Source organism: Rosa rugosa, chromosome 7 (genome assembly GCF_958449725.1).
Source record: "Rosa rugosa chromosome 7, drRosRugo1.1, whole genome shotgun sequence".
Classification (NCBI taxonomy): Eukaryota; Viridiplantae; Streptophyta; class Magnoliopsida; order Rosales; family Rosaceae; genus Rosa; species Rosa rugosa.
The window spans coordinates 30,803,415-30,818,590 of NC_084826.1; the positions used below are offsets into that span (position 1 = coordinate 30,803,415).

A 15,176-nucleotide genomic window follows, 5' to 3' on the forward strand; every position below is an offset into this window, starting at 1 on the left:
ATTAAAACTATAAGTCAATAGAGAAGTCACAGCCAAAATGATATTTCTATTTCAGTTTGCAGCGTGCCGCTGCACCGCAAAGGCAGTGTTCCGCTGCCAATTACCAAATCTATATGCAGTGATCCAACTACAAGTCATTAAACAAGTCACTGCCAAGATAACTAAAAACTAATGTCACAGGACAAGTCAATGTAAACTAATGCCAAAATGGTTATGTCACTGTACAAGTAACTATTAAAAACCTGTAGACACAAAGAATACTGATGGATTTATAAAAGAAGAAAGCAGATACACTGTCTCATAGTCAAAAAAAAAATTCCAATGAGTAAGCACCTTACAAGCACTTCTTATCATTTATTGAAAAAAATGAAAAATCAAAACAAAATTTCAAACTGTATTGGAGTCACTTGCTATGTCACTTGCCATGTCACTGTTAAAGGCATGTAGCCAGAATTGAACCTATATCGGAGCTGTACAACTCTTTCTGTTGTGACCATCACATTTTCCACACCTACCACACTTGATCACCCTGGTTTTCTCGCTCCTTTTTCTGAACCTCTTCTTTCTAGGCCTTCCCGGTGGTCTTCTAGTCAAAGGCGGCTGCAATATCACCGCATCTCTACCAAAATCATGCACTTGCTTCGAAATAGAGGGAAGAGGATTAATTGGGAAAGAATAAGTTTCTCGATATTTCTCCACCTTGTACAGCTCATTGACATACAAATACGGGGAAGAACCATGTTGTTGGATCACTACAAGGGCATGGGAACATGGGAAGCCATACAGCTGCCATTCTCCACACGAACAAAAGCGAGTTTCCAAATTTACCATGCTATTGTACTTCTGGCAGTGAACTTCATACACATAGGTATCAGACCTGCTCACTCTCCAATGCCTTCCGACTTCCAAATTCTCCTTCAGCTTCTTTTCAATCACCGGGCACAACTCAGAGAACCATTCCTCAGCATCCTGCTTCCGAGCAGCAATTGAAGCCATGGACTTCACTCTAATGCCATCATTAATATCAAGAATAGGAAGACTCTTCAAAGGCAACACCCAATTATTGAAAGACTCAGCCAAGTTATTTGTCATTTCACCAAATCTTTCGCCGTTAAAGTAAGCCATACACCAGTTCTCCTTGGGAAGATCCTCCAGAAATTGAGCAACTATGTCGCCGCCTTCACTCCTCAAGATTTCCATGTTGAACTCATACATCTCCGGTGTTCGAGAATAAGCACAACACATAAACAAGTAAGGAATCCGATCCTTGAGGTAAGAACCAGCTGGAAATTTGTCAGAAAGGTTAGCCATCAGGTGTCTAAAACAAAACCCATGTGGATTATTGGGAAACACTCTAGGGAAAGCACTAACAAGCCCAACATGACGATCAGAAATAAACGTCACCCTCCTCATAGGGTGTTTTGCAAACTCTTCAGCCAAAACCTCAAGAAAAAATCTCCAATTACTCTCATTTTCAGAATCCACAATAGCATAAGCAACTGGATACAAGCCTGAACAGAAAAACAAAATAATGTCACTGTCATGTAACTGTTAATGTCACTGACCATGTCGCTGACATAACTGCAAATTACTTGACAGTGACATGGCCAGCGACATGTCATTCAAATCACATAACATTTAGGTCATTGGACATGTAACTGTCAATGAACATGTAACTGACCATGTCATTAACTATGTAACTAACCATGTCACTTACATTACAAAAAAAAAACAGAACATGGCAGGAAATAGAAAACAAGAAAAATAAAAAACTACAAATAATGAAGGAGATTCAACCTTGATTGGCATCCTTTGCCGATGCAGCAATAATCTGCCCCTTGTACTTGTTGGTAATGAATGTAGCATCAATGAAAAGAATAGGTCTACAAGATTGAAAACCCTTCATCCATGCACCATAGGTCACAAACATACGCTGAAACCTGTGTGTTTCTCGATGAAACTCAACCACTATCCTAGAGTCGGGGTTTGACTTCATAACAGACTCACTGAACCAAAGTAGCTGAGCATAAGACTCAGCTTCATCACCATGTAGGGCTGTTTTTGCCAACTCCGTACCATACCAAACTGTACGATAAGCAACATCCAAACCATAATCACTCTTGATCTCATCAGCTATATCAATTGGCTTTTTGTTTGGATTGGCACGAATCTTATCAAGCACAATAGACTTGACAACCTTGGATCCCATCATCTTACTCTTCTGCAAACGAATCACACCATGACAAGTGTGAACATTAACCAACCTTTTAATCATAAAGAAACCATTAGCCCTGCATAAATGAGCCTTCACAAGCCAATTGCAGCCTTGAGAATGTTTCTTAGAACACTGAGCAATAACACGAACCTTGTCATTTCTAACAAACTCATATGAAAAGCCAATTTCTATGGCATACTTACGCAGCTTATCCCTAAACTCAACAACCCCACCCTCAAACTTTTGGCCTTCAGAATGAATATAACTCTCCCAACCTTTCGTCATATAACTCTTCGGTGCCTCTGCCCTATAACACCCCAAATAATCATTCTCATCAAGCATGGTACTAGAATCCTCACACACTGTATTACTCACCACACTTTCACTAATAGAAGGCAAATCAGTAACAAACACTTCAACAAAATCAGAATTGTAACGAACCAAATTCCTAAAAATCATTCTCATATCAACTTCACTCTCTAGAAAACATGAAGTAGAATCCGGAGGAATAATGTACCTCAACATGAAATTGCCTTGAATCAAATCCGGAAAACGAGAGCGTATGGAATTGCATAGGTCAACAAACGACCAATTATGCAACAATGGAACTGTTGCTGCTTCACCAGAATAAATAAACTTGACAACATAGCTTGTATCCATAACAACTGCACAAGAATAAAACAAATCACTATCCATGTCACTACTAAGGAAATCAACAGAATCAACACAAACAAGTCACTGCCAAAGTAACTGTTAAAGCCTGAACAGAAGAACAATATTATAAATATAACTGACCATGTCACTACTAAGGAATCAACAGAATTATCACTGCCAAAGTCACTATTAATGCCTGAACAGAAAAACAACATCATACTCGCAAAATAAATGATAATTCCTGAACAAAACAGCAGTATTAAAAATGTAACTGGCCATGTCACTGATAAAAAAATCACAGTATAGAACAAATATAGTACCGCAACAGCACAAAACATAATCAACAATTCAACATAGCACTGAGTCGACGAAGGAGAAGAACACAGTAATCCAAAACGAACAATTCAACAATTTAACACAAACAACAAAAATACACTGCAAAATCCAAAAACGAACAAATTCACAGAGAGAAGGCTTACCGATCAAATCAGAGAAAACCAGAGAGAGGAAAAAATAGAGAGACTGTAACTAAGCACTGAGTCGACGAAGAAGAAGAACACAATAACGTGATCAAGACGAACACCGACGAAGCCAGAGATCCAGAAAAAGAGAAAAGAGCTGAGGAAGCTCCAAAACCACTTTCAGATCGTCGCAGAATCACAAAGAGAAATCGGAAGCTTCCGACGGAGAGGGCGGCGAAGAAAGAATCTCGGAAAGAGATCTCCGATCAAATCGAATCGGAAGCTTTCTGATCAAAGGAGAGAGAAAATTTGAGCTCCCAGATTTTGAATTGGAAGGTTATAAAGGTTTATTACCTTAGGGGCAGAATCGGAATGATAAAAATTAAAAACTGACCTTTTTTAACATGACCTCATTATTCATAAGGACTAAACTAATATTAATAACAATTCACAATGGACCTTTTTATCAAGTGGGAAACTAGGTGACCTTATTATCATTTCACTCTCTAAAGTAACCTTTTCCATCATTTCCCTAATAAAAAAAATTAAAAAAAAACGTATCGTATCTTATTATTTTTTTTATAGAAAAAACGTATCCCACGTATCGTCTCCCGCACCCATACCCATACCCATGTCAGCACATCATAGGCAGTCGTAATGAATGAGACGGAGAAAGGGAAGCAACTTAAAATAAAAGCTTGTGAGGCAAAGGCATTGTCGAGGATGCTATGAACGATGAAACGAATACAATGGCGGGTCTTTCTATAAAAGCTTTGGAAGACCATTCCGGCCCTAGTTCGATACAAGAAAAAATCAATTATGTTTGCTACGAGGTGAGCTACTTTGTTTTCTTCACGGGGCTGAAACAGGATATTCACAGTGGAGCAGATTAGTCGGCAGCAAGTGGAGATATATATAGTAGTATTAGTTAGCGCAAATCCAAGATGTTATTGTCTAGAATCTGCAACAACTCAATCTGATATTTCATGCCTTTCAGACTGCAACACTCTCTTTCATTGATTATTTCCCTCAATTCCTCAAACTCTATCCCTCCTTGGTCGGTTTTTTTATTGGAATTTCTTCTTTCTTGTTCTTGATTGCCTCTTGTTTTAATTTGGTGGTTTTCAATGGCCTCCAGCTCCCGAAAAGCCTGTTCATCTCTTCCTTCATCAGATTCATGTTGGAAGTATGATGTTTTTATAAGTTTCAAGGGTGAAGACACTCGCAAGGGGATCACAGTCGACATATACGATGGACTTAAGAGGAGAGGAATTAAAGTATTCATGGATGATCGAGATCTTGAAGTAGGGTATGTTATTACTCCTGCTCTCTTAGCAGCAATCAAAGAATCAAGGTTTGCAATCGTTGTTCTCTCGCAAAATTATGCTTCTTCTGCTTGGTGTTTGGAGGAACTTAGAGAGATTTGTCTATCCATGGAAGACAACAGAATATTGCCACTGTTCTATGATCATGTTGATCCTACTGATGTTCGATATCAGAAGAAGGGAAATTTCAAAAAAGCTTTCTCCAAGCATGTAAAATCTGGGCGACACCAATCAGAGAAGGTGAAGGAGTGGCAAGCTGCTTTAAACAAAGTGGCCAATATCTCTGGGTGGAATACAAATGATCATAAGTAAGCATTGTGCCCTTAATTTCGGTTCTATATAATTTTGCCTAACGCTTATTTTTGACCTTAATAAATTCTTGCTTGAAGGACTCACAAAGAGCTTGTTGACGTCATTGGGGAATTTCTCCGTAGCAAAATAGTTACTGATGGAATTGAGTCCACAGGAAATTTCCAAGCATTTGAAGCAACAAGAAAAGCTATGAATAAGGTTATGATGGCGCTAAAAGATGAAGAGGTCACTGCCGTTGGTGTCTACGGCATGGGAGGCGTTGGAAAGACAACGATGGTAAAACATGTCGGTGCACATGCCCGAAAAAGTGGGATTTTTGAACATGTGATTATGGGTATCGTATCCCAAAGACCTGACTATAGAAAAATTCAAGGCACATTGGCGGACCTGTTGGGCTTAATATTGGAGGAGGAGACAGAAGTTGGAAGAGCAACTAGCTTGAGTGAGGAGATAAAGAAAAGAAATAAGATCCTTGTAATCCTGGACGACGTTTGGGAGAGAGTGGATTTATCAAGAATAGGAATACCAAGCTACAAGGAACTTCAAAAGTGCAATTCCAAAGTCCTACTCACCACAAGGAGATGGAATGTTTGTCATGTCATGGAGTGCCAAGAAAAGATCACCCTCAACGTCCTCTCAAAAAAAGATTCTTGGGCCTTGTTTGTGAGAAATGCAAGGTCTTTTGAATCGACCACTTTCAAGGGTGTAGCGAAGAAGGTAGCTAGAGAATGTAGGGGTCTACCAATTGCATTGATAGCAGTTGCAAGGGCACTTGGAGATAAAGAACTAGTGGAATGGAAAAGAGCAGCTCGGGCACTAGAGATGTCACAATTTGCCAACCCTGATGATTACGGAGAAGCATCCAAATGTATAAAATTAAGCTATCATTACTTAAAAGATGATGACTACAAGTCATACTTCTTGCTCTGTTGCTTATTCCCAGAAGACTTTGACATCCCAATTGAAGAGTTGTTCAGGTATGCGATCGGGAAAGGATTGTTTCGAGATGCCGACACCCTTGAAGAAGCCAGAGAGAAGGCTGATTCTGTGGCCGCACACCTTAAACATTCTTGCTTGCTTTTGGACGCAGACAGATTTAGAAGGACAGAAAGAATTAGATGTGTAAGGATGCATGATGTCGTCCGGGATACAGCCATTCAAATTGCGCAATCTGACGATGGGTTTTTGGTCAAAGCTGGCCGTGGTTTAGAGGATTGGCCACGTCAATTACATAGAGGATACTCTGCAGTCTCACTAATACGGAATCGTATTAGCAAGCTACCGGAAAGGTTAGTATGTCCAAAACTCCAGGTTTTGTTACTAAATCATATTGGGTCTATAACTAGGATCCCAGAAACCTTCTTTCAAAGTCCAAATGAATTAAGGGTCTTAAATCTTAGTTACACTAATATTTCCTTACTACCCCAATCATTCAGTTTCCTAACCAACCTCCGAGCTTTGCATTTAGATAGATGTGAGAAGCTAATTGACATTTCCATGATCGGAAAACTTAAGAAGCTTGAGATTCTTAGTATGATCAGAAACTCACATTTTCCTAGAGAAATAGGAGGTTTGACCAATCTAAAGATTTTGGATATCACCGGTACAAGTGTTGATCAAATTCCATCCAAAGTGATATCAAAATTGCATAATTTAGAAGAACTGTACATGAATGGATCAGAAGACTCGTACCTGCAATGCAGATTTTGTGAGTGGGGGAGAAAAGTTAAGGGAGAAGGAGAAGAAACCAATGCTGGTTTTGATGAGGTAACTAGTTTGTCAAACTTAAGAGTTTTGAAGGTTTGTATCTGTGATGCAGAGTGTATCCCTAAATATGTTGAGTTCAATCCGAATTGGGTTGAATTTGATATATGTATCGGCACATACGACAAGATGGAAGGCTCTGATCGATATGCTCATAAGTCAATATCCTTGAAGCTTGACACCATCAGTCGCTTGCCGGACTGGTTTTTCAATACGGTGATGAATAGAGCAGAGAGGCTATGGTGGGAAGGGTGCCGAAGGTTAATAGACATATTTGTGGAATTTGAGCATGGGAGATTACAGGGACTGACTCATCTCTCTATAATTGGTACCGATAGCCACGAGCTGATGAATACAAGAACATGGGTTCCAAAAAGACCTGTGTTCAAGAAGTTGGAAGAGTTGCATATGATTGGAGTAGATTGTCAGGAGTCATGTGTTGGTGAGCTACCACCTGGGTCTCTATTTAATTTGAAGGTATTGAAGGTTCGATATTGTTACAAGTGGGGGAATGTACTTTTACCATCAACATTGTTACAGAGACTACCAAATCTTGAAGAACTATGTTGTCGTTTCATGGACGAGATTGAATATGTGTTTGGGTATGAAGCGTTATCTGAGCCAAAACAATCAAAATTGAGAAGTGTAGAGTTGTGTGGTCTGTACAGAGTAAGAAGCATATGGGATGGACCTGCTCCACTTGCAATGTTTCAGACTCTTCAAATTTTGAACATTAGACAGTGCAACTTGCCGGGAAGTCTCTTCACCTCTGATATTGCCCTGTGTCTTTCTCAGTTGACTTACTTTAATTTACAGAATTGCCCTTTTTTGGAAAGAATAGTTGAGGCAGGCAACAAGAAGATCATTCTTCCAAAATTGAAGCGATTAAGTTTGGCGGAACTTCCGATGTTGTACTCTGAAAGTGCTACCATTGATATTGAGTGTCCTTCATTGGAAGACTTGGATGTGTTGGACTGTCCCAAGTTTTCAGCCTCTATTTATGACTTCAAGCCAGAGAGAGAAGTCCAACTCCACAGGTATGTCGCTGTGTCAAAAACTTACTTGATTTTTCATATTTGGTAGTCTGAGTGTTTACCAGTAAACAAATGCAAAATGTTAATTATATTTTCATTTAAATTTATGATTCATTTGCAAGCTTTCAATGGGATGGGTTTCCGACACCAGTACACCAATCAAATAGTGTAACTTTGTTTCTTTCAATCTTGAAGTTATTATTTTTCTTTGATTCATCGGTAATACTCCATCTGTCCATCATCCTTCCTTTTAAAATTTTAATAATCAAATGATTGTCGATATTTCATAGAAATTTCATGTCATTGATGAATGGTTTGTTTTCAATTGCTCTACGTTAACAGAGCTCTCTTCTATACTAGGGTTTCCTCACAGAAGCCTCATTGCCCTATTTGGCGGCGAGTCCCTATAGAGCTGTCGTCAGACTCTTTTTCGACTCGGTTCGGGTCTGATGTGAGGTCGGGGTCCTCGATTGACTTGTCCTTGGTCCGAGGTGGAGATCGCGGTGGCTATGTGTGAGTTGAGGAAGGACGAGATCGCGGCGGTTGTCCGGCCTTGGTTCTTTTCTAGCTGGCCTTGGTAGCGGATTAGCTTGGTGTGGTTGGATCGGAGGCTGTCTGGTGGTGACGGGTCATCGACGCGGCTTGGATCTGATCAGAATAGTCTGATATAGGTTGGGGCAGATGATTCTAATTTGGGGAAGGGAATGGTTGGAAAGGGTGGTGCTTCTCCACGACACAATGGGGATGGCAGAGCGAGGTTGACAGAGGTCCGGCGAAGGTGGTTTGTTCGGCATAGCGGGTGGTCCGTCGGAGGAGGTGGGATTAGGCCAGGCCAAGCTTGGCTGGCAGGCCGTGATCTGCTTGCGTCCTGGATTGCTTGGGCTTGGGCCCCCTTTTTGGGCTCTGCCTTGGCTGATTTTTTATTTATGTTTTTAGTTTTATTTATTTTAGTTGGATATTGTTTGGCGTGTATTAAGTCTCTGCATGTATCTTGTAGGGCTAGTCGGACTAAAATTGCATGTATGTGCACTCTAAGTGCCTTGTCTGGCCTAGCAAGACGACGATCTATTGTTAAATGGTCGCAACCTCCTAGTGGCTGGATGAAACTAAGGGTCACTATGCCAATAATAGCTTCAGATGGAAATTATATGTTGTGTATCCAACTGTCATCTCTTACGGCATCAGACGACAGATATCATCCGTCGTCTGTCCTCATTCAAACAACAGAAGTTTCACAAGACTCTGTCGTCTGAACAACCCAAAATTGAAGGATTTCGGACTTTCTGTGGTTATTAATCACATACAGCGACATATTAATGTTGTTCAAATGAACTACAAACTACAGTTTTAATAAAACTGTTGTTGTTTGACATTTAATAAGAACACATTTATATGTTGTCTGAAGTTTACCAAAATAAAGACTCGTTTAACAATCTGTTGTCTGAATGCATTTTTAAAGACATTTGATTGTTGTTTGAAATTCACTTAAAATTGGGTAAATTATGCCTCATCTGTCGTCTAAATAGTTTTAAGAATTTATTTTTATGTCTTTTGTCTTGTATTCCAACCATTGTTTTAAGTATTTATGTTGTCTGATAGACAATATAACTATATGTAATCATGTACTTACGTAGTTTGACTGAGATCATAAACTCACTTTTCTGTTGTTTGAAGCACATTTGAAATATAGATAACTTGTTACTTTTGTTGTTTGATATAACAAGAAACAACAGATTTTGGTACTTTTGACCTGAAAGTGAATGGGACCTAGACGCGTTGATTCCTAGGATCCCACGGTGTCAATAACCATGAACCTCCGGAGGGGGCTGTGCTCCTATGTTCGTCGAGGAAAAAGGTAAGTACCGACGATGAACTAGTCATAGGACACTCAGGGCCAGGAAATGGACACTTTCGCTAGTTGTAGTCACAAGCACTACAGAGTCGTTGGCCGGTTCTCGAAGGATGACGAATCGGGCCGGTCACCGATTGTTTTAGAGTAGCCGGGGCAGGTAAGTATCTCAGAGCTCCAAGTTGTGTGAAGCATGCTGCATATGTTTTATAAAAGAGAATAAATGTTTCTGATTGCCTCTCTTTAAAGTATTTTCGATAAATGTGCACAATATTATGTAGTAAATATTTTCAAGTATATTATTTTTCAAACCTAGCATGGTTAGGTCAGCCCTTATTGAGCATGCGAGGACGAAAGTTCACCCCTACAACAGTGTGCAGGTTTCGAGCATGTGGTCGGGGAGCGTACAGGGGAGGCACATGGCCCGGCTTGACGTATTTCTCTTGGACTTTATTAAATTAAGGTCTTAGACCTTTATCGGATTTTGAAGTAACTTATTTATTTACTTTTTATTTATTTGTTTGTTTTCTACTCGCTTATTTAATTTACAAAATTTCGGGAGACCTGTAACCCTGGGGCGCGTCTCTCATACTTGTATTTACTTAGTAATTTCTTATTTTCTAAATTGGGCTCCTATTGTAAGCCCAAATCCTTTAGCCCACTTTAAATTCCGCTTTGAAAATATGATGTTCGGTTGCTAGAATGATTTGTCTAAGAAAATGTTTTGTAAACCAACAAACTAAACCCAAAAGGCCTTGCGGTTTCGGGTTGATGAGTCATCGAGATGTCATTTGTGACATGTCGGTTTCGCGGCGCTGTGGAACCCCCTCTCGGGTCACCACATTATCAAACTATCCAGAACTCACAACATTGATTCAATATGAGACACAAACCCTTTCAACAACCTATCAACACAAAAATTTGAACTTGAATTCCAACACAATAATTGCATCATTCCATTTGTGCAAGAATTTCCATCATTCCTCTCTTTTGTTTCTCTCTCTCTTCCATTCATTGTTTTCTTTTTTTGCTGATCTAGATAAAGTAGAAGTGCAGGATATCAACAAATCTTAAGAATTAAACCATATAATACTAAAATCTGCAGCTTTGACTAAAAAGGTTTCGAAACTTCAATAGTTGAACGGATTAACTTCATGATTTCTCCAACCATGATTGATAGAAAGACCAATCATTTAAACAAATAACTCTTGAATGTCCGCAACCATGGTTGACAGAAAGACCAATCATTTAAACAAATAACTGTTGAATGTCCATTGCAGTAAGAATGTATACAACTCATACAAGTGTAAAATTCATACTTGAATCCACAATAACAGAAGCTGATAGCACACTGTTCCCAGTGTCTGCAGAGTCAAACAACAGAATTTAGACAATTCAAGACCACCTTGGATACACAGACTATAAACTGAATATGAAAAAAGAAAACAATGAACATAGACAAAACCAAAAATCAAGTTAATAAACTGTAGCACTTATACCTAAATAACAATAAGAGACGAAGATAATGCTAACCAACAAACAAAGGAACAGTGACAGTAAAACGATACAAAACTTTGTTGCATACAATCTGCAACACCCAAAGAAAACAATTATAAAACAGATAAAGCAAAAGCCAAAAAACAATTAGACTCTCCCTCCTTCCCAAATTGAACCTCAATAAGATCAAAATACTCAAAAGATCAAAATCTGTATCACTGAAAAGGCAAAGTCCAGAAAATGATTGTAAACCTCAAAACTAAAACCAAAATCTTACATAAAAGCGAATATAATATAAATATAATCTAAGTACAAACTTTACATCATTAAAGCAAAAAAAACTTTTGAAAGAACTCTGTGTGCAACAAAGTAATGTCTTCTTACTTTCTCATACTCCAAAAAAAGACACACAATTTGACACTTTGACCTTCCTGATATCAAATTCTTGAGAACAAAAATAAAAAAATCAAACCTATAAGAACCTTTGCCAACAATGAAGAAAAGATCCAACTCAAAAAACAATGCAAAAATCCACCTTTAAACCACTTGATTGAAGGTCAGCAACGATCGAAAAAGGCCTCAGGCTTATGCAAACCCCAATCCAATTTGAAACTCTCCTTGAAAGTTGGGAAATCTGAACAGTTGAAAAGAATCTATGAATCAAACCACAAATCCACAAAAACCAACTATCTAAAGCTTCAATCAATCAGAAAAAAAAAAAAAAAAAAAAACTGCAGAAAAATTCAAAACCACTTACTCTTGCTAGCCCCAACTTCTTCGTCTACCCAAAACCAATCCAGTCACCAAGATAAAAAAAAAAAAAAGAACAGATGCTAAAGATCGAATAGAAGTCCGATGCAAAGAGCAGACGATGATTGCAAAGATCTCTAATGCTGAAGATTGAATAGGAGTCTGATGATGCTGGAGATGGAATAGAAGTCTGACGCAAACAACCATTGGAATAGAATGGCAAGCACGGTTTAGGCTATAGGCAAATGGCAGGCGTGCAACAACCAACAGCATGAAGGGCAAAATCGCCAATCAACTATTCATTCCGTTTGTCTTTTGTGAAATGAACAGCAACAGTGTAGTTTTTCTTTCGTATATTAAGAATATTAATTAATTAGGGGTGATGTCCCACATTTTTGGTAAATCACTTCAATGTTCTCTTGTCATATCAAAAAAGGAAAGGACATCATTTGTAATTTTGGTACTAATAGTTGTTGTCTTACCTTTTATTCTTTTAAATTTTTTATTCCAAGAAATTCAAAATGACACCCACTTTTTGTTTAGGGGAGTAAAATTTGCAAAAAAAATTAACTCCCCAAATTACAATATGCATTCCCACTATCACTTTTAATGTTTTTATATATTCAGGAGATTCGTGTTTCCCATATTAACTTTACATTCACAACTCTTTTCTTCAACTGATTTCTGCCGCAATCACTCTGCACTTTGCAGTTCTAACTACCTCCTCTCTTTTAACAAAAGTTCATTCTCCTCTTTTATCAGATTTCAGTTTCATGATTTTCATCCGCCTCTCATACATAAAATTGAAAGTCCGAAGATGATTAGGTGGCGTTCGGTAACGTTTTCAAGTCATCTTTTTCATTTTATAAAATGAAAATGGCTTGAAAATGCGTTCGTTGGTCTGTTTTCAAAAATACAGAAAATAAAAATTGAAAATGATTTTTTATTTTACTCGTAAAACAGGAAAACGACAAATAGACGTTTTCACCTTTTCATTCTCATATTTTAGAAAACACGGAGATATATGTATACATTTTCATTGTTTTTTGTATTTTCATTGTTTTTGCTATTCTTGTTTTTGAAAATTGTTTTCGGAATAAACTACCGGACACATTTTCGGATCTCAAAAATCCAATCTTGTTTTCTCGTTTTCATTTTCAAAATCGGTTTTTGAAAAATCATTTTTAAAAACGTTACCGGACAGGCCCTTATCTTTTCCAATTTGAGATACATCGTTTAAGTTGTCTATAACAAAGCAATTCAATTTTTTTCTCCTCTCTTCGTCTATCTCTCACTGATGCTTTGCTTTTCTATTCTCTCCCTCTAATACTTGATCCTTCTCTTGTTTAAACAATCCAACAACCTCTTTGATCAATTTTCTTTTCTATAAGATGGAATTTTGATTGTGATTGAAACCTAGAAAGTAATAATAGCAAAACCCATAAAACCAAATCAAGTTTAGAAGATTTGTGCTTCAACTAAGTGTACAATCTGGGGATCAATTTTGGCAAGGAATCTGGGCAATTTTTAATAATCTATTTCTTTCTGTTTTGGAGAGAAATGAGTTGCGGCACCTTCATATATCGAAACCAATAATCAATATAAAACATATCGTTCTTTCGGTTTTGCTACCCTGGAAAATTTTCCATTTCAGCTATAGAAGAAAGAGAAGTTGAAGAGAAATGAGAGAACTGAGAGAGAAAGAGATTAGACTCAGCAAGTGAAAAACGCCAGAGAGATCTCTTAGAATTTGAGGATTTTAAGGGCAAATGTGGAATACTAGAATGAAAAAGTAAAAGTACATGTAGAAAACATTAAAGAAATAAGAGGGGAGTGCAGATTGTAATTTAGAGTGTGCAAATTTCACTCCCCTTTGTTTAATATGAATTGATATTATTAGTACGTAGTCAAAGCCATAGAGCAAATCAAAGTCTAAGATGCACTTATACAAGAAATCTGGCAAAAAACTAGAAAACCTATCTAACCCAATACTAAACTCATTAAAGTCAATGGGATACTTGCATGAAGTAAACCTAACCAAGCAAGAACAACCTTGCTTCCTAGGGAAAAATCATTCATCTAGTCTAATCTGCCAGCACACAATTGTGGTATAGATAACAACTAGAAACATCTTAGAAAAGCATATAGAAGTTACTCCTACTTAAAAAAGGTTTGCATCCAAATGTCTAATAGCTTAAAATTAAATTAGGCCCAACTCCTTCCCCTTAGGGTTGGAATCAGCTCTATCTTCAGCAGCTAACAACCTCAACAATAAGTTGGTCTCCGTGCTTCTACCTATAGTCTTCTGGCTTGACTCATTGTCATCTTTCGAACCTTTCCCTTTCCAGTTAGAAGGGTCGGAGCTCTCAATCTTACAAAAGTAATGAAATTCTGGTGGACCATCAATGACTTTAACAGCAAGGATCCATAAGCTAAGCTCAAAGCCCAGGTTTAACTACCAATAGCCCAAGCCCAATAACCAAATCCTAGCTGCAACATGGGCCAATGAAAAAACCAACACTCTTCTACATTCTTGGGCCTCTTAAGAGCGTTGGGCACCCTAAATGCTAAGGGCAGCCAAAGCCTTGAAGCCCAGTAACTAACGGGGGACGCCAGTTTGCAGTGCCATTCCTCACCACCCCCATCCTCCACATGTGTGCATGGTGAACCTCGGCTGCGTCGCCACACTTAGATACAAACATCGCACTTGCCATGCCAACACCAGGTCTGAGCCATAGAGACCCCATCGACTGCACCAACAGCACTGTTGACTCGACCTCCGCTAGTAACCCCGCCCTGACAAGTTCGACTTTAGTGGAAACTGAAGTGAGAAATTTGGGTAATGATTTTTTTTAAACTTTTTAATCTTTTTTTGTTTTTTATTTTTTATTTTCTAGCGAGACATTTTATAATTTCCAAATTAAGAATGGCAAGAGCAAATTAAAATATGAGAGCTCTTGTCCCTCTCTTTTGGTTGCAGCAGACCCTAACTTTAAGTTTGCTCGCCAAGATCCTTGGCTTGCATTGAAACCCCACTTTCTTGCCTGTTTATCGCCATCTCTGAGGTTGTGGTTCCCCTCCTTTCAACTTGCTGGTAGTGGCAGTCAGTTTTTTTTTGGCTTATTGATCAGAGCCACTCATCGATTTTAGCAACGGGTCTATTATGAGGTTTAGGTTCTTGATGGCTCATCATAAGAAGATATCCTTTTCTGAGTTGCTTCTCTGTTGTTGAGGGGAATAAGGATTTGTGGTGACGGTGATCATGTAGGCCTAGTGGTGGTAGCAACAACGGTGGTCAATGCCTCAATGGTAGTA

The 15,176-nt window shown here is 38.4% G+C and overlaps 2 protein-coding genes and 1 long non-coding RNA gene across 6 annotated transcripts; 1 reads left to right on the plus strand and 2 right to left on the minus strand.

The window, feature by feature from the left end:
• Positions 1-420: 420 nt before the first annotated feature.
• On the minus strand, positions 421-3,814 carry LOC133723005 (uncharacterized). 3 transcript variants are annotated; one of them, XM_062149840.1, is made up of 4 exons: positions 3,349-3,814; positions 2,733-2,880; positions 1,798-2,522; positions 421-1,511 (listed from the first exon to the last, which is right to left on the minus strand). In XM_062149840.1, the coding sequence occupies exons 2-4, from the start codon at positions 2,873-2,875 to the stop codon at positions 460-462; spliced, it is 1,920 nt and encodes a 639-aa protein (XP_062005824.1). In that variant the 5' UTR covers positions 2,876-2,880; positions 3,349-3,814; the 3' UTR covers positions 421-459. The 3 variants fall into 3 exon arrangements, with proteins under 3 accessions (XP_062005824.1, XP_062005825.1, XP_062005823.1); XM_062149841.1 differs by having other exon boundaries at positions 1,798-2,221; positions 3,349-3,813; XM_062149839.1 differs by lacking the exon at positions 3,349-3,814 and having other exon boundaries at positions 2,733-3,060.
• A 252-nt stretch (positions 3,815-4,066) lies between these two features.
• On the plus strand, positions 4,067-8,921 carry LOC133723905 (probable disease resistance protein At4g27220). 2 transcript variants are annotated; one of them, XM_062150776.1, is made up of 3 exons: positions 4,067-4,963; positions 5,045-7,768; positions 8,108-8,921. In XM_062150776.1, exons 1-3 carry the CDS (start codon positions 4,458-4,460, stop codon positions 8,280-8,282), a joined length of 3,405 nt encoding a protein of 1,134 aa, XP_062006760.1. In that variant the 5' UTR covers positions 4,067-4,457; the 3' UTR covers positions 8,283-8,921. The 2 variants fall into 2 exon arrangements, with proteins under 2 accessions (XP_062006760.1, XP_062006761.1); XM_062150777.1 differs by having other exon boundaries at positions 8,126-8,921.
• A 1,793-nt stretch (positions 8,922-10,714) lies between these two features.
• Positions 10,715-12,119, minus strand: LOC133722376 (uncharacterized). Its single transcript, XR_009852651.1, has 3 exons — positions 11,869-12,119; positions 11,114-11,745; positions 10,715-10,978 (listed from the first exon to the last, which is right to left on the minus strand). It is a non-coding gene; the product is annotated as an uncharacterized LOC133722376 (long non-coding RNA).
• Between the last annotated feature and the right edge of the window lie 3,057 nt (positions 12,120-15,176).

What these genes read in the sequence shown, in the direction of transcription:
- LOC133723005 (XM_062149839.1), bottom strand. Translation starts at nt 2,911, where the DNA reads ATGGATAGTGATTTGTTTTATTCTTGTGCAGTTGTTATGGATACAAGC. An exon ending in CAAGGCAATTTCATGTTGAG is followed by an intron (nt 2,523 to 2,732) that starts GTACATTATTCC and finishes GGGGTGTTATAG; the next exon opens with GGCAGAGGCACCGAAGAGTT. An exon ending in GGCAAAGGATGCCAATCAAG is followed by an intron (nt 1,512 to 1,797) that starts GTTGAATCTCCT and finishes TTTTCTGTTCAG; the next exon opens with GCTTGTATCCAGTTGCTTAT.
- LOC133723905 (XM_062150776.1), top strand. Translation starts at nt 4,458, where the DNA reads ATGGCCTCCAGCTCCCGAAAAGCCTGTTCATCTCTTCCTTCATCAGAT. An exon ending in TGGAATACAAATGATCATAA is followed by an intron (nt 4,964 to 5,044) that starts GTAAGCATTGTG and finishes TCTTGCTTGAAG; the next exon opens with GACTCACAAAGAGCTTGTTG. An exon ending in AGAGAAGTCCAACTCCACAG is followed by an intron (nt 7,769 to 8,107) that starts GTATGTCGCTGT and finishes CTACGTTAACAG; the next exon opens with AGCTCTCTTCTATACTAGGG.